This window comes from Vipera berus (genome assembly GCF_964194415.1).
Source record: "Vipera berus genome assembly, chromosome: W".
NCBI classification, from domain to species: Eukaryota; Metazoa; Chordata; class Lepidosauria; order Squamata; family Viperidae; genus Vipera; species Vipera berus.
The window spans coordinates 71,804,375-71,825,351 of record NC_138210.1 but is presented as its reverse complement, the minus strand read 5'-3'; the positions used below and the strand labels follow the sequence as shown (position 1 = coordinate 71,825,351).

The following is a 20,977-nucleotide window of genomic DNA, read 5'->3' as shown; positions in this document are numbered from 1 at the left end:
TTTCTTCCTTGTTTCTGCCGAGATATATTCACCCACACCCTCCTTTCCCCCCCACCCTTCCTGAACGTACAGGTAAGTCTCAACTTACAAACAGTTCATTTCGTGACTGTTCAAAGTTAACCAGAGCGCTGGAAAATGTGACTTACATTTTTTACACTTGTGACCGTCGAGGGATTCCCATGACCAAAATCCACATGCTTGGCCTCTGACCTGTTCTGTGACCGTCACAATATCCTGGGGGGGTCACGTGATCCCCTTTGGCCACCTTCTGAGCAAAGTCAATGGCTGGAGCCGGGTCTACTTAACAACCGTTGTTACTAACTTAACCACTGCAATGATTCACTTAACGGTGACAAGAAAAGTTGTAAAATGGGGCGTCTCACTTAAAAAGCAGAAACGTTGGGCTCAATTCTCATCCTGAATCGAGGGCTACCTGAACATGGGCCAAGGGAGACGGTAGGACAGGGGTATTAAGGCAGCCCGTGGACCAGTAGTGGGCTGCGGTGTGCCAGCAACCGGTCCGCACAAACAAGCAAAGCCCCATCCGCGAGATGCAGGCAGTACACAAAACCAGGCCCCCTCCAGTCCACAGACAAACCTCTCTCCACGGAACCAGTCCCTGGTGCCCAAAATGTCGGGGACCTCTCCGTGGTGCCTAAAAAATGAAGACTGTTCTCCTTGAGGACCTAATAGGGTCGAACTCCTGCATCCAAGGAGACCTCAAATACGATCTGATCACATCTAGAATTGAATTCTGAACCATTGCCAAGTTTGTACCCGGTGCAAGACACTAACAATTAAAAACTGGTGTAGCTATTAATCATGCCAAGCTAGAAAAGGGGAGACCGTGACACTTACTTTCTACCTTCGGCCCAACGCCGAACCAATCGTCTCTTGGCCCAAGCAAGGAGATAGTGAGGAAGGCAGTGACACATTATTTCTAAAAACGTTGGGGAAAAAGCAGTGCCTTTTTCATTTCCTCTCTGACCAGGGTCTCCAATCCCCGATCTTTGGACCGGTACCGGGCCGCGACATGCCAGCAACCAATCTGCACAAGCAAAGACCCATCCGTGGGATGCAGGCCGCACACATAACCACGCACCCTCTGGTCCGCGGAAAAGCCTTTCTCCACAGAACTGGTCCCTGGTGCCCAGAAGGTTGGGGACCTCTGATCTATGAGCTTTTCAAGCAGTCGGTAGCTGAGGGTTACAGCTGTTGCCACTGACTTTGCTTGTCAGAAGGTCGCAAAAGGGGATCACGTGAGCCCGCGACAGTCATAAATACATAGTCAGTTGCCAAACCTCTGAATTTTGACCAGGTGATCCCGGGGATGCTGCCACGGTTGCATCCACGGTGTGTGAAAAACGGTCACCAGTCCCTTGTCAGTGCCGTTCTTATCTTTGAGCGGCCGCTCAGCGAACGGTCGTTAAGTTGACTACCTGACGACCTCCATGCGGCAAGGAAGGGAACCGGCAGGCTGGGCTGGAGGAAGGAAGCTCGTATCCCGAGTAATTTCCAACGGTTACTGAGCGTAGGGTCGTTAAAGTCGAGGACTACCTGTACTTCTTTCAGACTCTTAAGCTGGCAACAGCAGGCAGGAACAACACCAAAGAGAGCATCCTTTATTAGTGATGAATGGAACAATGACAGTGGCCCCCCAACCTTTGGGGCTCCGGGGACCGCTTCTTCCGAGGAGTTTTTTCCCTCACGGACCGGAGCATGGCACTGTTTTGTGTACTGCCTGCATCCCACGGATGGAGCTTCGCTTTTTTGCACGGCCTGATTTCCGGCATGCGGCGGCCCGGTAGCGGTCTATGGCTCCGGGGTCGGGGACCTCTGAACTATGAGACGAGGGGATACGGAACTCGAGAGGAAATGCAGTCCTGCTGCCTTCAGATTAAGGTGTCTTCCCAGGGTCTCTTTTTCGTCGTCGTCGTGGTCTTGCTAGACTCGAGCTGCAGATCCTTCAAAGGGTTCTCGGCAAAGGTCTGACGCAGCGGCCCTGCGAGCAAAGAAAAATGAGAATTGCAGGATGCAATCTGGGCTGGTCGCCGAGGACCAGAGGCTTTTTTTTTTTCTCGTCTGAGCTTTGGGACTTGTGCTGAAGCCCCCCCCCCTTCTTGAGGCAACTTCTCCCTGGTCAGAGAGAGAAGGCTGGAGAGAAGTTGCCCCAAAGGAGAGGGGGGTCAAGCTATTCTCCAAAGCGCCTCAAGGCAGGAGAAGAAGCCACGGAAGGAAACCCACCAAAGAGAGAAGCAACCTAGAACTAAGGAGGAATTTCCTGATGGAACAATTAATCGGTGGAACGACTCTAGAAGTTGTGGGTGCTCCATCCCTGGAGGATTTTTAGAAGAGACTGGAGAGCCAGTTGTCTGGAATGGCGTTGCGTTTCCTGTCTGAGCAGGGGGTTGGACTAGAAGACCTTTGAGGTCCCTTCCAAATCCTATTTCTATTTCATTCCATTCCACTCCATTCCATTCTCCATTCCTATTCTGTTCTGTTCTATTCTACTCCATTATATTCCTCTATTCTATTCTATTCTATTCTATTCTATTCTATTCTATTCTATTCTATTCTATTCTATTCTTATTCTATATTCCATTCTATTTCTTATTCCATTTCATTCCATTCCATTCTATTTCTTATTCTATTCCATTCCATTCCATTCTATTCTATTTCTATTTTCCATTCCATTCCATTCCATTCCATTCTATTCCCAATTCCAATTCCAAATCCAAATCCAAATCCAAATCCAAATCCAATCTGATGTAGTCTAGTTCCCTGAGGATGGGCCCCAGCACAAGTCCAAAAACTCAGAAGACAAAACCTTTGTTCCCGGTGACCGACCCAGATTGGATCCTGCCACATTATCCTGGGACAGCTACGTTCGCCTTCAATCGTGAAAAAATAAGCATTCCTCCCCAAGGCGAGCAACCTGCCTTCCTTGCCCAGACTTTGAAGCATTAAATACGGGCAGTCCTCGACTTAACAAACACAACAGCCGAAAATGTATGTCGCTAAGTGAGACATCTGTTAAGGGTTTTTTTTGGCCCATTTTATGACCTTTCTGGCCACAGTTAAGGGAAATCACTGCAGTTATCAAATCAGGAACACAGTTGTTAAGTGAATCTGGCATCACAAAAGGGGATCACGTGACCTTGGGACTGTCAAGCCCCGCCGGTCCGCCGCCCGCTCGGGCCTCGACATTGCCACCGTCGGGCCCCGGAACCTGCCGCAATGGGCGTGGCCGCATCCAAACGCTGCGGAGCGTGCCGCGGCTCCGCCGAACAGCTGGACGCTGAGAAGATGGGCGTGGCCTCGCCCGAGCACCGTGGAGCGCGCCGCGGCTCCGCTGATCAGCTGGCCAGCGCCCAGCTGATCGGCGCAACCCCTCCGGATCGTCGGGCCCCGGGCAATCGATCGATGGGCGTGGCTTCGTCTGCCGCCACAGCATGCCGCCGCAGCCCCGCTGAGCAACCAGCCGCTCCCCAGCTGATCGGCGCGCCCGGGCAGCACCTTTCCCGGACCCCGGACGCCCATGTAGGGGGCGTGGCTTCTCCCGGACTTCACGGAGCGCGCCGCTGCAATCCCGCCGAGCAGCTGGCCGACGCTGGACTGCGGATGGCGCCCGGGCAGCAATGGGCTGAACCAAGCGGGCAGTTGGACACGCTCCAGCAGACTGTGGAGGGGTGTGTGGCTGTGCCTATTTCGCCACCCTCTGTTACTGGACTCGGGGGGAGTTTAACGCCCGCAACACCGGCACGGACTGGGGCGCGCGAGGGAGCGGAAGGACAGAACTCACCTGGGAGGGGCTTTGACGGGCTGCAGCAGTGCACACGATGGGTGGTGGCTATGCACGGTGATGGGTGGGGTGTTTATGGGGAGGCGGGCGGATGCCGGTTTGCTTTGAAGGGGTGGGGTTAGGGTGTGGTAACATGATAAAAGAGCGTTGAGGCTAGGTGCCTCAACGCTGACTTTACCGCGGTTTGCTTTGGAGAGGAAATAAACCTTGTTACCCGTTCCTTTTGAAGTGCTTTTGTTTCCTGGCAGAGGACGTCGTGACAGGGACACCGCAACCGTCATAAATGTGAACCAACTGCCAAGCATTTGAATTTCGATCACGTGATCAGGGAGAATGCTGCAAAGTTTGTAACTCTGGAAAAATGGCCCTAAGTCTGTTTTTCAGTGCCGTTGTAACTCTGAACGGTCAGTAAACGAACTGTTGTAACTTGGGGACTAACCCGTGCAAGCTGGTGGCCAAACGCCCCGAATTTTGCTCAGGTTGAACTACAGAGATGCTGCGATGGCTGTACATGTCAGCACCGGTTGCAAGTCACTTTTCTCCAGTGTCATCGTAACCTAGCGTGGTCGCTATATGAACGGCCGTTAACAGTGAGGGCTACCCATCCGAGCGACTTACCCGACGCTGCTATCGTCAGGTGATTTTTGATGCGGTCCTCTCGTTCCTGCAATCGTTTTTTGGCCTGGAGGCTCTCCCATCCTAGGAGAGAGCAGAGGAGAAGGGACGCCGAGGCCGCTCAGCACGCTGGACCTTATGAAGGACATAAACCCCTCCCAGCCTTCGAACCCCTTTTCTCAACTCACCCGTTTTGAAACTGTCAATTAAGCCTTTCGGGGCCTGTCCCGCTGCAGGCTTGTGAATCTCCGGTGTAGGCATGTGGAGAAAGGCTCGGACGGTGGGCGAACGTAACAGTAACACTTGTCCCAGCGAGTACAGGTTGGACGTCAACCAGTAGGTGAAGATGGCCTGCATGGAAGGTAAAGGTAAAGGTAAAGGTTCCCCTGCACATGCGTGCTAGTCGTTTCCGACTCTAGGGGCCGGTGCTCATCTCCGTTTCAAAGCCGAAGAGCCAGCGCTTGTCCGAGGACGTCTCTGTGGTCATGTGGCCAGCATGACTAGACGCCAAAGGCGCACGGAACGCTGTTACCTTCCCACCGGAGTGGTCCCTATTTTTCTACTTGCATTTTTACGTGCTCTCGAACTGCTAGGTTGGCAGAAGCTGGGACGAGTTAACAGGCGCTCACTCTGCTACGCGGCACTCGGGATTCGACCCACCAAACTGCCGATCTTCTGATCGACAAGCTCAGCGTCCTAACCCACTGAGCCCCCCCCCACCAAAAAAAGAGAGAGGTCAAAACCAGGTTAGTCCTCGGTTTACAACCGTCCGTTTAGCGACCGTTCAAAGTTCCAAGGGCGCTGGCGAAAAAGCGAGCTGTTTTTCCGCAGTTGGAGACCTTCGCGAACGAGGGACTCGTTTTGGTAGCCCAGCCGAGATAAAGGAAGCGAAGGGTTTCACAACAGCGCTCAGGTGCAGTATGATACCGTGCACAAATTCGCAGTCAAGGAAGTCCGAACTCACACAAACGGGGCAACAAACGTAAACAACTGACGATGTTAGCTAGCTGGGTCGTGAAACGGTCTGCAGGGAAACCACCGAGCTCAGAGGATTCCCCCGGTCCTCCCCCTCTCTCTTCCTTTCCTCTCCCTCTTTTCGACCTTCCCCCCTTTCTCCCTTCTTCTCCTCTCCTCCACAAATCCCACTCTTTTCTAGCACTGATGAGGTTCCCCAGCTGGGTTATGAGACATCTGGAAGAAAACAATAAAGCATAGAGGACTCCCCCACCCGGTGCTTCTTCTCCTCCCCCTCCTCCTCTTCTTCTCCACTCCACAAAGTAATGTTCCTGATGACGTTGCCTAGTTTGTTATCTAGCACTGTTGATGTTGCTCAGTTTGGTGATGAAACGTCTGCAAGAAAGCAACCAAGCTCAGAGAGCACCAAGGAACCCACAGTCCTCCTCGTCTCTGCAAACTCTACATACTTCTAGCACTGATGATGTTCCCTAGTTGGGTCATGAGACGTCTGCAAAAAAAGAATTCTTCTTCTTCTTCTTCTTCTTCTTCTTCTTCTTCTTCTTCTTCTTCTTCTTCTTCTTCTTCTTCTTCTTCTAGACATCTTGAAGGTCTTCTAGTCCAACCGCCTGCTGAAGCAGGAGGCCCTATACCAGGGGTAGGCAACCTTGGCTCTTTTATGACTCATGGACTTCAACTCCCAGAATTCCTGAGTCAGCTAAGCTGACTCAGGAATTCTGGGAGTTGAAGTCCATGAGTCATAAAAGAGCCAAGGTTGCCTACCCCTGCCCTATACCATTTCAGACAAATGGTTGTCCAGTCTCTCTTTGAAAGCCCCCAGTGATGGAGCACCCACAACTTGTGAAAGCAAACAAATGGTTGTCCAGTCTCTCTTTGAAAGCCTCCAGTGATGGAGCACCCACAACTTGTGAAAGCAAGCTGTTCCATGGGTTGATTGGTCTCACCATTAGAACATTTCTCCTTAGTCCTAGGTACTTCTCTCCTTGGTAGGTTACTAACCAAGGAGAGTTTTATTATATAGTTACTGTATATCATATTATAGTAATAATTATATTAATTAGTTATATTATATTACTGTCAGGAAATTTCTCTTTAGTTCTAGGTTGCTTCTCTCCTTGGTTAGTTTCCAATCAGAGCTTCTTGTCTTGCCTTCTGCTGCTTTAATCTCTTATTTGTGGCAGCCACTCAGGTATTGGAACATGCTATCATGTCACACCTAGTCCTTCTTTTCACTAAACTAGACATCCGTCCTGTCTCCAACCTTCGCTTCCTTGCGAAGGTCGTTGAGAGCGTGGTGGCACGACAGCTCCCTTTGAACCTGGAGGAAGCTGAATATCTAGATCCGTACCAATCGGGTTTCAGACCGGGGCACAGCACGGAGACGGCATTGGTCGCGCTGGTGAATGCGGGCCCGAGATAGAGGTTATTCTTCTGTCCTGGTCCTATTAGATCTATCAGCGGCTTTTGATACCATCGACCATGGTATCTTACTGCGTCGTCTTGAGGGGCTGGGAGTGGGAGGCACCGTTCTGCGTTGGTTCTCCTCCTACCTCTCGGACCGTTCGCAGACGGTGTTGGCAGGAGGGCAGAGGTCAAGCCCTAGGCCTCTTAATTGTGGAGTGCCTCAGGGTTCGGTGCTCTCGCCCCTCCTGTTCAACATCTATATGAAGCCGCTGGGAGAGATCATCCGTAGCTTCGGGGTGAAATATCATCAATATGCTGATGATACCCAGCTATTCATCTCCACCCCGAACCAACCCAGTGATGCCCTCGATGTGATGTCCCGTTGTCTGGAAGCGGTACAGATTTGGATGGGAGAAAACAGGCTTCGACTCAACCCGGCCAAGACTGAGTGGCTGTACATACCGTCATCTCGTTTAGTCCAAGAGGTTCCATCTCTGACTATAGGAGGAGAGATGTTACCTCCCATTGATAAAGCACGCAATCTGGGCGTCCTCCTAGATTCACGACTCAGTTTTGAAGATCACATGGGAACCGTGGCTAGGGGGGCATTTGCCCAGATTCGTCTTATATACCAATTACGCCCCTTTTTGGACCGAGATGCCCTACGTACAGTCACCCACGCACTCGTTACCTCCCGTATTGATTACTGTAATGCTCTCTACATGGGGCTGCCCTTGAAGACCACCCGGAGGCTTCAGCTGGTGCAGAATGCAGCTGCGCGGGTTGTGATGGGAGCTTCCCGATACTCCCATATTACACCCCTCCTGCGGGAGCTGCATTGGCTACCAGTTGCCCTCCGGGTGAGATTTAAGGTGCTGGTACTTACCTTTAAAGCCCTACATGGCTTAGGTCCGGGATACTTGCAGGACCATCTGCTGCCGGGAACAAATTCCCATCGTCCAGTACGCTCACACAGAGAAGGCCTCCTCAGGGTACCGTCAGCTAGGCAATGTCGGCTGGCGACCCCCAGGGGGAGGGCCTTCTCTGTGGGAGCACCAACCCTATGGAATCAGCTCCCCCCTGAGCTTCGGATAGCCCAAAACCTCCAATCCTTTCGCCGCGGCCTCAAAACACACCTGTTCCACCAAGCTGACCTAGACTGACAGGCATCTTAATTAATTTATATTTAGTATTTTTAATTCATTTTTAAATTCTCTAATTTTTTATTGCACTGATGTTCTCAATTTCATTTATCTTGATTTATGCACTTATTATATGTTTTATTGTGAGCCGCCCTGAGTCCTTCAGGAGATAGGGCGGGATATAAATCCCATCAATAAATAAATAAATAAATAAATATCCAATTCCTGCAATCATTCTTCATATGTTTTTCAGCCCCTCGCCAATCATCTTTGTTCCCCTTCTCTGCACTCCTTCCAGCATCTCAACATTTTTAATATATTGTGGCGACCAAAACTGGGTGCAGTATTCCAAGTACTAAAGCAGTAGTAACACTTCACATGATCTCGATTCTATCTCTCTCAATAGATTCAATAGATTGAAAAGCACAATTCAATAGGTTGTACAACTAGATCACTGTACAAAGAGTCCCACTCAACAGAAATTTCCATAAGAAGAAGAGAAGAGTGTTTGACAATAGAGTTTGTCTATTGAACCAGACCCACAGAATGATTTTTCCTCTAAGAAAAATCTGTTTGACCATGACAAGAAGATTGTAGCCTCCTCCTCCTCCTAATGTCAGCAAACTCCCCCCCCCTCTGCCTAGTTCCTAGAACGTCATCCAAGCATTTCTCCCTGACAAACCCAAATAAACCGATGTCCAGAAAATGCGCAGGTTTCAAATCAGCCCAAGGCTGAGTTGTTTGTTGTGCCTGCAAGCAATCGGTGGCCTTTGGTACGATGTCGCCACGAAGGAAGAGGCTCTTCCTTGCTCACCGTTGGGAAGTTGATCGTAATCGGCAACAACACCAGAGGCATCACCCGGAAAACTGTTTTCATCACGTGGTAACTCGGATTGGAGACTCCCGTTTCTGCCCCAAACTGCAGAGGAGAGAGACGGCTGCTGTCATTACTGGGTAGTGTTTGACCTTCTACAACAGGGTCTTGGTGACTTTTGAAGACCTGTGGACTTCAGCTCCCAGAATTCCCCAGCCAGCACGTGCTGGCTGGGGAATTCTGGGAGCTGAAGTCCACAGGTCTTCAAAAGTCACTCAGCTTTGGACATCTTGTTCTTCAAATTCCTCTTTTCACATCTGTCCCCCCCCCAACCACCCCAGCTCCGAATTTTCCCTTAAAGGGAATCATTCTGAAATTTGGGGCTGGCCATTACAATTTCCATCTCAGATCCAAGCGTTGTGGCCACTCTTAAGTGGTGACTAAAATCAAGGAGTTTCGACTCACTTTTAAAAAGAAGATTTTATTCCACCTTTATTATTTTTCTAAATCAGGGCGTGAACACGCCTAAAACTGCTTCTTCCTCCTCTTTCTCCCCAAACAACAGCCCTGTGAGGTGGGGTGGGCTGAGAGAGAAAGGGAATGGCCCCAAAGTCCCCCAACCGGCTTTCATGCCTAAGGCAGGACTAGAACCCGTGGCCTCGTGCTGATTGGTCCCAAGTTAGTCAGTCAACTTTCATGCCTAAAGGAAGACGGGAAGTCCCCGTCTTCTGGCGACTGGATCAAAGCCAACCAGTCTAGTCGTGCCTAAGGCAGGACTAGAACTCCCTGTTGCCTGGCAATTGGCCCAAAGTCACCCAGTTTTCATGCTAAAGGCGGGACTAGAACGCCTTGTTGCCTGGCAATTGGCTGAAAGTAACTCAGTTTTCATGGCTAAGGCAGAACTAGAACTCCCTGTTGCCTGGTGTTTGGCCCAAAATTGTCCAGTCATTTTTTGTGCTTCAGGCTAGACTAGAATCAACCCGCCTCCCGTCTACTGGCGATTGGCCCAAAATCACCCAGTTTTCATGCCTAAGGCGGGACTAGAACTCCCTGTTGCCTGGTGTTTGGCCCAAAGTCACCCAGTCAGCTTTCATACTTAAGGCGGGACTAGAACTCCTTGTTGTCCGGAAATTGGCTACCAGCTAGTTTTCGTGTCTAAGGCAAAACTAGAACTCCCTGTTGCCTGGCGCAAAGTCACCGAGTCACTTTTCGTGCTTAAGGCTAGATTAGAACCCCCACATTTCCTGGTGATTGGACCAAAATCACCCAGTCATCTAGTTGGTTTTCATGCCTAAGGTGGGACTAGAACTCCCTGCTGCCTGGCGATTGGCCCAAAGTCACCGAGTCAGTTTGCAGGCTTAAGGCTGGACTAGAACTCCTCGTCACCTGGCAATTGGCCCAAAGTCACCCAGCCAGTTTTCATGCTTACGGTGGAACTAGAATTCCCAGTATCCTGGTTTCTGGCCCAGTATCATAACCAAGTCCTACCTCCAGAACAGCCCACATGGTGACAGTTGTTATCAGGGGTAGAGCGTAGTACGGATCCGGGGTTGTGAGGTCTGTAAACCACCACAGTCCCCCTGTCTGCATGCTGGGCACAGGACACTCCGCCATTTTGCGTAGGGCAAAGAAGAACGAGATAAAAATGGGTGCCTGAGACAGAGAAGAGAACAGGTCAGGCTGGTAAGCTGTAGAGCTAATACAAATTCCAAACATGTTAAGGGGTCAAGTGGAATTTTGTGGAAACAGACCTGGATCAAGGGTGCGATGAATCCTGCTTTAGGATTAAGATTGTGCTGTTTCTGATATTGGTTCATTTCCGTGTAAGCCCTCACAACTGGGAGATTAAAGGAGAAATAGTTTCAGGATGAGCAATGTTGAAAAAAACATCGCTAATTTTACTTCTTTCTTTCCTTCTCTCTCTCTCTCTCTCCTCCTTCTCGCTCAGCCTCCCTCTCCCTCCTTCCTTCCTTTTCTCTCTCTTCTTCTTCCTTCCTTCCTTCCTCCCTCCCCCCTCCATTTAATCAAATCCTCAATTCAATCCAAGCATCTCTTGGGTCCTCGGGTTTTTAACCACACTCTAAACGTACATTCTTTCCGATTCCCCGATTTCCTGGCGTCGGTGATTCTGGAATTTATCTCGCTCATTTGGGGATAATGGTTATTGAGGAGGACTGCCTGTCGCTGGCTTTTCACAATCAGGGGGAAGACCAAACAGCGGGCCACGACTGTTCCTAAAAATTTGAGACGGAGAGAAGACTTTGATTATTTTCAGGAGGACCAGCAGGTTGAAAATTACCCACAATGCAACAGTATCCGTGTGAGGTAACTTGAGCTGAGAGTGAGTGGCACTAGGTCACCCAGCCCGTTTCCATGGGTAAGGGGGACTGGAACTCACCATCGCCTGGCGACTGGTCCAGTCACCCAGCTGGCTTTCACAGCTAAGGCGGGACTAGAACTCACCACCTCCTCGTGATTGGCCCAAAGTCACCTAGTTGGCTTTCATAGCTAAGGCAGGACTAGAACTTATCGCCTCATGGTGATTGGCCCAAAGTCACCCAGCTGGCTTTCATGCCTAAGGCAGGACTAGAACTCACCACCTCCTTGTGACTGGCCCAAAATCACCCAGCTGGCTTTCACAGCTAAGGCGGGATTAGAACTTACCACCTCCTCATGATTGGCCCAAAGTCACCTAGCTAAAGCAGGACTAGAATTTATCGCCTCATGGTGATTGGCCCAAATTCACCCAGCTGGCTTTCATAGCTAAGGCGGGACTAGAATTCACCACCTCCTGGCGATTGGCCCAAAGTCACCCAGCTGGCTTTCATGCCTAAGGCAGGACTAGAACTCACTGTCAACTGGTATCTAGGTTCAACAACAGTAATCTGAAACCCTGATTTTTTTTTTATTCCATTAAGTTGGATTCAATAAAAGCAAACATACTATCTTAATCCTCCCTGGTCAGGATCCTGCAGGATGAAGAATTTTACCTTAATTTAATACTTTATCTTGTGCATTGTGCTGACCTCTTATTTTACATATATATGGATTTGATGATAACAGAATAACAAGAGTTGGAAGGGACCTTGGAGGTCTTCTAGTCCAACCCCCTTCTCAAGCAGGAAACCCTACACCAGGGCTCTTTAAACTTGGCCCTTTTATGACTTGTGGACTTCAACTCCCAGAACTCCTCAGCCAGGCACGCCTGGCTGAGGAATTCTGGGAGTTGAAGTCCACAAGTCATAAAAGGGCCAAGTTTGAGGACCCCTGCCCTACACCATTTCAGACAAATGGTTGTCCAATCTCTTCTTAAAAAGCTCCCGGGGTGGACCATTTTATGTCGACGTCTAAATAATAAACCTTTTATTGTCAAAGTACAACATGTGTACATTGAGATTAGCTGAGCCTCCCCCCCCCCGTGCTCTCTCCCCCCAACACACAGTGACAACAAACCCTCCATCCCACCACACTATGTGAACCAACTACACCACACACCGGCCTCCCAAGTCAATTCTGCATAAGATTATGTCCCATTTAAAAGCCTAACAGCCCACGGATAAAAGCTATTTTTCAGCCTGTTGGTACGGCTGGCTATATTCCTATATCTGGTGGTAGGAGAGTAAAGAGATACCGTCCAGGGTGTGAGTCATCCCTGAGAATCTTCCTCACTCTTCCAAGGCAACGAGCCCTGGCGAGGTCATCCAGTGGTGTCAGGGAACAGCCCTCAAAGTCTTGTTGCTGTGCTCACTACCCTCTGTAATACTTTCCTATCCGCGGCTGTCAGACCAGCATACCAAACCACAATACCATACGAGAGGACGCTCTCTATAGTAGACCGGTAAAAGAAATATTTTACTTGAAATATTCCTGTGTAAACATTCAAGTACGTGACCCTTTATTTAAACTTATATTTGTGCTCGTGCGTTAGGTGATGTGTTGTTAGCGTGGTCTACCCGTGACTGCACGGTGTGTTGAAAGTGCCTTATGCTAGATAAATAAATAAGAGAGAAGGATTCCCCCGCCCCCCCGCATAAACTTCCAAGGATATCTTTTTAACGGGATTCTCCAGTGGGCGAACCTTTATTATTATTATTATTATTATTATTATTATTATTATTATTATTATTATATTATTATTATTATTAATTATTATTATTATTATTTCCCTATCTAGGAGGTAAAAATGCCTGCCTGTTCCAATCTGCTTAACAACCCCAGCAGTCCTCTTTACCTCCGACGATGGCTCCCCACCAAGGCAGCCCCACGTCCAGGTGAAGAGACTCCAAAATCTTCATGATTAGACCCACTGGGCTGAAGCCTCCCAGACCCAGTTCGGCCAAAGTCGAGTCTCCCGCAACTTGGCTAAGTTCCTCTAAAGGAACGACGGTCTCTACCGGCGCAGTTGCTGCAGCTTGAGCAACCTGAAAGAGAGACGGGGGGGTGGGGGCCAAGAAAGAGGAACACGCCCTGATTATTTATTATTTATTTATTATTAGATTTATATACCGCCCTTTCCCGAAGGACTCAGGGCGGTTTATAGGTGGTGTGGGATATCCCCCCCCCCCCGAGTCGTACGTCTCCCTTGACCTGGCGTTGCTTTCCAAGCTCGCAGGCGTGTTCTCCTTACCTGCGTGCCTGCCGCCGCCGCTGCCCCTGCGGTGCTCTGGTGTCGGATTGCGGGCCTGAAAAGCACGACGGCGCAATTCGGAGAATGCTGCGGAGAAGCTAACCGGCTTTTGACCTGGCACCATCTCAGAGGGGTGGGTGTCCCGTGAACCTGGAAAGGAAGAGCCACAGCACTCGAGACTTATATGCCGCTTCGCAACACTCTCTGAGCGGTTTGAAGAGTCAGCATCTTGCCCCCCCCCCAAACAAACAAAAAACCACAAGAACAATCCGGGTTCTCATTTTATCCACCTCGGAAGGTTGGAAGGCTGAGTCCACCTCAAGCAGGTCGGGATCGAACTGGGGGGGGGGCGGTCAGCAGCGTCAGCCTGCAGTACTGGGTTCTAACCACTGGGAAAGAAGGAAGGAAACAAAGGGACACAAAAAGGGAGGACGGAAGGGCAGTTGCAATAGGAGTTAGACTTATATACCGCTTCGCAGTGTTTTACAGCTCTGTCTGAGCGGTTCACAGAGTCAGCCTATTGCTCCCAACAATCTGAGTCCTTGTTTTATCCACCTCGGAAGGATGGACGGCCGAGTCCACCTTGAGCCGGTCAGAATCGAACTCCTGGCAGTGAGCAGTGAGTTGGCCTGCAATAGTGCATTCTAATCACTAGGAAGGAAGGAAGGAAGGAAGGAAGGAAGGAAGGAAGGAAGGAAGGAAGGAAGGAAGGAAGGAAGGAAGGAAATGAAAAGGCAGGAAGGAAAAAAGCAGGAAGGAAATGAAAAGAGGAAGGAAACAAAAAAGCAGGAAGAAAATGAAAAGCAGGAAGGAAACAGGAAGGAAGGAAGGAGAGAGGGAGGGAAGGAATTTATTTATTTATTTATTTATTTATTTATTTATTTATTTATTTTGTATACCACCTTTCTCCCGAAGGACTCAGGGCGGTGAACAGGGCAATACATAATAAAAACAAGATACAAAAATTAAAAATTATTAAAAAGTAATTAAACAGCGATGCCCGTAATAAATTAGTACAGATTAAAAGTTAAGACCAATTTATAAAACCCAACCCCATCCCATCAGGTCAGGCCGGCTTGTTCATAAAGGTGGGTTTTAAGATCGCGCCGGAAGGAGCGGAGATCAGGCGCCATCCGGAGCTCGACCGGAAGATGGTTCCATAAATCCGGTGCGCCCACAGAGAACGCTCTCCCCCTGGGGGCCACCAGTCGGCATTCTTTGACCGGTGGCACCCTGAGGAGGCCCTCTCTGTGGGAGCGTACTGGGCGGAGGGAAGTTGACGCCGGCCGCAGGTGCTCCCCAAGGTATTCCGGACCCATGCCATGTAGGGCTTTGTAGGTCATTCCTAACACCTTGAACCTCACCCGGAAGACAACTGGAAGCCAATGCAGCTCGCGGAGCAAAGGTGTGACATGGGAGTGTCGGGAAACTCCCAACACAACTCTCGCGGCTGCATTCTGTACCAGTTGGAGCCTCCGAGTGGTCTTCAAGGGTAGCCCCATGTAGAGAATGGCAGTAGCAATAGCATTTAGACTTACATACCGCTGCACAGGGCTTTACAGCCCTCTCTAAGCGGTTCACAGTCAGCCTGTTTGCCCCCCCTCCCCCCAAAAAAATATCTGGGTCCTCATTTTATCCACCTCGGAAGGATGGAAAGCTGAGTCCACCTTGAGCCAGTCAGGATCGAACTCCTGGCTGTGGGCAGCGAGTTTAGCCTGCAATACTGCACGCTAACCAGTGTGCCACTAGCGACGTTTGTGAAAAAGAACAGGCTTATACAAATTTGTCCTCGGGTTACGACAGCAATGCCGGACAAGTATCACTAAGCGATGCGGTTGTAAAGCAAGACGTCACCCAACGGCATCGCTTACGCAGGTAGTCCTCGAGTTACAGCCGTTATTGTCGCAACTGCTCAGGTTTGCAAAGGCGCCGAAGAAAGGGACGTCTGGCCGTTTTTTTTTCGCACGGCCTGTGCAACGTCCCCAGGGTCACGCGATTAAAATTCGGAGGCTCGGCAACTGGCATGGACTTACGACAGTTGCAGTGTCCCGGGGTCCTGGGATCCGACCTTTTCCGACGAGGAAAGACAAGGGGCGAGCAGAGATTCGCTTAGCAGCCATTTTACTAACGAACCAACTGCAGTGACTCACTTAGCAACCGTGAAGATGCCGCTAAATAGCTTGAGTAATGAAACCTCTGCAAGAAAACAAGCCAGCTCGGAGCGCACCAAGGACCCCACAGCCCTCCTCTTCCTGTTCTTCTTCCTCCTCCACTCCACAAACCCAACTCCAGATTGATGACGTTACCTAGCTGGGTCATGAAACGTCTGCAAGAAAGCAACCAAACTCAGAAGAACCCCACAAACCCCCCTTCTTCCCTCAATCCACAAACCTCAGTCCCTACAAAGAAGAGCAACTAAGGGGATTAAAGGCCTGGAGGCAAAATAATATGACGAACGGTTGCCGTCGAGAGAAAAGAAAGACTGGGGGGGGGAGGAAGGGGGGACAGAAAGGCAGGATAGCAGTCTTCCAATATTTGAGGGGCTGCCACAAGGAGGAGGGGATCAACTTATTTCCCAAAACGGCAGAAGGGAAGAGAAGAAGCAATGGGTGGAAACTAATCAAGGAGAAAAGCAACTTGGAATTAAGGAAAAAAAAAAATTCTGACGGTGAGGACAATTAACCAGTGGAACAGCTTGCCACCGGACGTTGTGGGTGCTCCAACACTGGAGGTCTTTAAGAAGAAACCGGACATCCAGTTTTTTCTGGAATGCTACAGGGTCTCCTGCGTGGGCAGAGGGTTGGACTGGATGACCTCCAAGGTCCCTTCCAACTTAAAAGAGTTCCTTTTTCTACTTCTGTTTCACTGCCCAGCTATGGCACCGAAGTACAAGACAGATTTTTCTTAATCTGCAGCAAACCTCTTCACCTTTTGTACGCGGCAAATTTTACGGAGCGCGGCTTCAAAAGGTACCTTGCTGTACGGGTAGTCCTCGATTTACAACGGTTCGTTTAGCGACCAAAGTTACCACCGGCACTTGGTAGAAACGATATCAGCTCTCCTTGCTTGAAGAGGAGGTTGGACTAGAAGATCTCCTGACTGATTGATATTACTGAGTTGGGTCATGAAATGTTTGTACGAAAACAATCCAGCTCAAGGGAACTCCAACGACCCTACAGCCCTTCTCCTCCTCATCTCTGCAAACTCCACAATATTTCTAGCATTGATTATGTTACCTAGTTGGGTCATGAGACGTCGCAAAAAAAACACAACCCACAAAAAACCCCAGCCAAATTCAGAGAGCCCAAAGGACATCACACTCCTCCTCTTCCTCCTCTCTGCAAACTCCACACGCTTTAGCACCGACGATGGTGACTGCTGGTGACCTTCTACCGTTGCTCCACAGAGAGCATTCGAACCTATTGCATTTGTGTGTGGTTTGCTTGCTGCAGAGTAGCAGATAGGAAAGCACTCCAGAGGGTCATTACCATCACCCAGAGGATTATTGGCTGTCCTCTTCCTCCTCCGCCCCCCCTCCCCCCGTCCCCAGGACGAACTGTACAGTTCCCGTTGTCTTAGGAAAGCTCAAAAGATTCTTAAAGACTCATCTTATCCCAGACATTGTCTGGCAGACGGGACAGGATAATAAAAACAAAGACAAACAGGCTGAAAAAATGGTTTTTAATCCCAGAGCTGCAACCATATTAAATACTACTGTATGTAGTGCAATGCTGAAGTGCAATATTAGGGGGCAGCGCAATGGTGCATAGAATTTCATTCACTAAATTTCATTTTTAGGACAGAGAAGGAGGTGGCTGGATGGAGTCACTGAAGCAGGAGGCGTGAGCTTAAATGGACTCCAGAAGATGGTAGAGGACAGGAAGGCCTGGAGGAATGTTGTCCATGGGGTCGCGATGGGTTGGACACGACTTCGCAGCTAACAACAACAAAAAAATTTCATTTTTAATGTGTGCCATTGCGCCCACAGTAAAAATGACAATAAAGGTTATCTATCTATCTATCTATCTATCTATCTATCTATCTATCTATCTATCTATCTATCTATCTATCCATCCATTCCTATCTATCTATCTGTCTGTCTGTCTGTCTACCTACCTACCTACTGTATCTATCTGCCTTCTGTCTATGTGTGTCCATCTGTCCATTTATCCATCCAACCGACAACTATCATTTATCTGTTATCTGTATATCATCTGTCTGTCTGTCTGTCTATCTAATGAAAGATGCGTGCATACAATGTATCTTCTAATTTGTGGTTTTGACATGGGTGTAGAGTGGACGGCACTTAATTTCCTTGTGAGTCACACAATGACAATAAAGATACTCTTATTTTCTATTCTGTACTGTTCCCCAGTCTGGTCAGGAGATGCCTGCCAGGAAGCAACTCAGCTCAGGGACCACCCAGGACCCCAGAGTCCTTCTCTTCCTCCTCCTCCTCCTCCTCCTCTCTGCAAACTCCACATACTTCTAGCACTGATGATGTCCCCCAGTCTGGTCATGAGACGCCTGTCAGGAAGCAACCCAGCTCAGGGAGCACCAGCCCAGGACCCCCTCCTTGCAAAACAGCCCCAGACTCGGGAGGGGCTTCAAGGGGGCCATTCCTGCTTTTGCAACTTTCAGGGGGCTGGGAGGGGAACCCCTTGTAGGTGATGCCGAGGAGGCACCATGAACGGGGGGGGGGGGGAGGAGAAACCGGCTGACATGACCCCCCCCGCCCCCCCCCCCCGGTTTCGGCCTAAGTTCAGGATCCAGAGGGGAGGAGGAGGCCAAGCGGAGGCTTCTCCTAGGGTGGGGGGTGGGTGAGTCTTCAAACCTGGCCCTTTGATGACTTGTGGACTTCAACTCCCAGAATTCCTGGCACGCCTGGCTGAGGAATTCTGGGAGTTGGAGCCCACAAGCAGGGGGTCTTCAAACTTGGCCCTTTTATAATTTCTGGACTTCAACTCCCAGAATTCCTCAGCCAGCATGCCTGGCTGAGGAATCCTGGGAGTTGAAGTCCACAAGTCATCAAAGGGCCAAGTTTGAAGGCCCCTGCTTGTGGACTTCAACTCCCAGAATTCCTCAGCCAGCATGCCTGGCTGAGGAATCCTGGGAGTTGAAGTCCACAAGTCATCAAAGGGCCAAGTTTGAAGGCCCCTGCTTGTGGACTTCAACTCCCAGAATTCCTCAGCCAGCATGCCTGGCTGAGGAATCCTGGGAGTTGAAGTCCACAAGTCATAAAAGGGCCAAGTTTGAAGACCCCTTCTTGTGGATTTCAACTCCCAGAATTCCTCAGCCAGCATCCCTGGCTGAGGAATTCTGGAAGTTGAAGTCCACAAGTCATCAAAGGGCCAAGTTTGAAGGCCCCTGATCTAAGGACTTCAACTCCCAGAATTCCTCAGCCAGCATCCCTGGCTGAGGAATTCTGGGAGTTGAAGTCCACAAGTCATCAAAGGGCCAAGTTTGAAGGGACTCCCCATCCGCTCCCCGACGGTTAACCCGCCGCTGGGTCAGGCTCCCCTGCAAGGACAAGCAGCGCCAGGCCTGAGGCGGGCCCGACGGACTACAATCTCCCACCGCGCGACGGGCGCGTGACGTCACAGCGCCCCTTCCCCCCCCCCGGGCATACCCACCTGAGGGTGAAGCCCCCCCGCCGCGATCCACGCTCGCCGCAGCGCCGCGAAAGCCGCCATGGTCTCCGGCTTGACCGCCGCGGAGGACCCGGCTGCCTTGTCACGTGACCGGAGCGTGGGCCGGAAAAGCCGTGTGGACGCTCTTCCGAGGCCGCCGCGGCCCTCTTGGTTAAGGGCACGCGGCTTTGCGTGTCTCTCTCTCTCTCTCTCTCTCCCCCCCCCCCCCCGTGCGACCTCTAAGGCGAAGGGCGACTTTTCTCGCGAGGGGGGCCGGCGTTGATGGGCGGAATATAAACCCCCCAAATAAAATAACGACTTTGAGAGTGAAACGCCGCCGGGCAAAAAGGGTAAAGGTTAAGATATTATCCATCGTGGCCATATTTGTCACGGGCACTTCGGATATTTCCTTTGGGCTTCCTGGTGCCTGTCGAGGCGATACGGAAGCGTAAGCGCGACCATCTTTCTCGCGGGCACGGATGCTTCCATGATAGGTTCGGGCAAGTCTTCCCAGCTTAATATTTTTCCGCTTTGGCAACTTGGAAGACAACGCGTCTCCTGCGCCGGTTGGAGCGTCCTCGTTCTGATTGGCTTGCCACCCACTCCTCCTTCCGATTGGCTGGCAAGCCTCCACCAATCAGAACGACTCGCTTGCGTAGCAACAAGGCAGAGCGAGCATTTTGGCGGGCTTGTCGCCTGAGGCGGTTCATTATGGGGGCGTTTTGGTCTCTGAAGGGCCTGACGTAGTTTGCTGAGGAAAATTCTTGCCTTTTTGACTCAGCTGGTTAGGCGAACAGGTTGCCGCCAGCAATGCAGTGACTGGCATTTAATACTTCTCACTACCCTAGATACGGAGGCCGACTTCTTGATAGGGTACCATTTCCCCAAATCAAGTTAATGCACAAACTGGAGATCCTCCCAGCAAGAAATGCCTTTGTATCTACCTCATGTGCCAATTGTGTTGTTCCTGATTCTGGACAATCTGTGCATTCGTGCCTTAAGTGATTTCCTGGTTGGGCTTCTGCAATGTATTTCTATATGGGGCTGCCCTTGAAAACATTTGGAAATTGCAGCTGCTCCAGAAGGTGGCAGTGTGTAGTTTGGAGACCATATTTATGCCCGCATAACGGGATGCAGCGGCTCAGTGGGTTAGGACTCAGCTTGTCAATCAGAAGGTCGGCAGTTTGGCGGGTCAAATCCCGAGTGCCGCGTAGCAGAGTGAGCGCCTGTTACTCGTCCCAGCTTCTGCCAACCTAGCAGTTCGAAAGCACGTAAAAATGCAAGTAGAATAATAGGGACCACTCCGGTGGGAAGGTAACAGCGTTCCGTGCACCTCTGGCATCTAGTCATGCCGGCCACATGACCACGGAGACGTCCTCGGACAAGCGCTGGCTCTTCGGCTTTGAAACGGAGATGAGCACCGGCCCCTAGAGTCGGAAACGACTAGCACGCATGTGCGGGGGAACCTTTACCTTTACCGCCACTATGTGAACTACATTGGCTTCCATTAGATTTCTGGATGCAGTTAAATATTCTGGTTATCACCTTTAAATCCCTTCATAATATGGGGCCCGGAAATCCGAGAGACACCTTCCGTTGGATGTCTGGTAGGGTGGATATGCTCTAGAATCTTTGTGCGAGACAATGTCATTTAGAGAATACAAAATGTGTCTTCTCCGTCCTTTGAATCAGCCTACCCAGTCACCAAGATGCCTTTTCTTTGTTGGCTTTTGGTAACGCCTTTAAAACCTGGCTCTTTCATTAGACATAAGGACAGAATAGTCATTGGAGCCCGGTTTCTGTATTTATTGCATTACTTGAGAAATGGATTACTGTTATGTGCCATCTTTGTTATTTGTTGAACTGTTTTTATCTGTAATTTTTGTTTCGTGCTTTGCTCAAATGGGCTGCCATATGCATTTATGGAATAAACCAATAGCCTTACAATCCACTAATAATGCCCAATGT

The 20,977-nt window shown here is 50.1% G+C and overlaps 1 protein-coding gene across 1 annotated transcript; it reads right to left on the bottom strand.

The window, feature by feature from the left end:
• Positions 1–1,602: 1,602 nt before the first annotated feature.
• LOC308676676 (mitochondrial inner membrane protein OXA1L-like) lies at positions 1,603–19,118 on the bottom strand. The gene is made up of 10 exons (XM_081342662.1): positions 19,013–19,118; positions 13,380–13,529; positions 12,984–13,173; positions 10,843–10,986; positions 10,504–10,589; positions 10,241–10,405; positions 8,753–8,857; positions 4,606–4,768; positions 4,421–4,501; positions 1,603–2,002 (listed from the first exon to the last, which is right to left on the bottom strand). Exons 1-10 carry the CDS (start codon positions 19,070–19,072, stop codon positions 1,893–1,895), a joined length of 1,254 nt encoding a protein of 417 aa, XP_081198788.1. The 5' UTR covers positions 19,073–19,118; the 3' UTR covers positions 1,603–1,892.
• Positions 19,119–20,977: the final 1,859 nt, after the last annotated feature.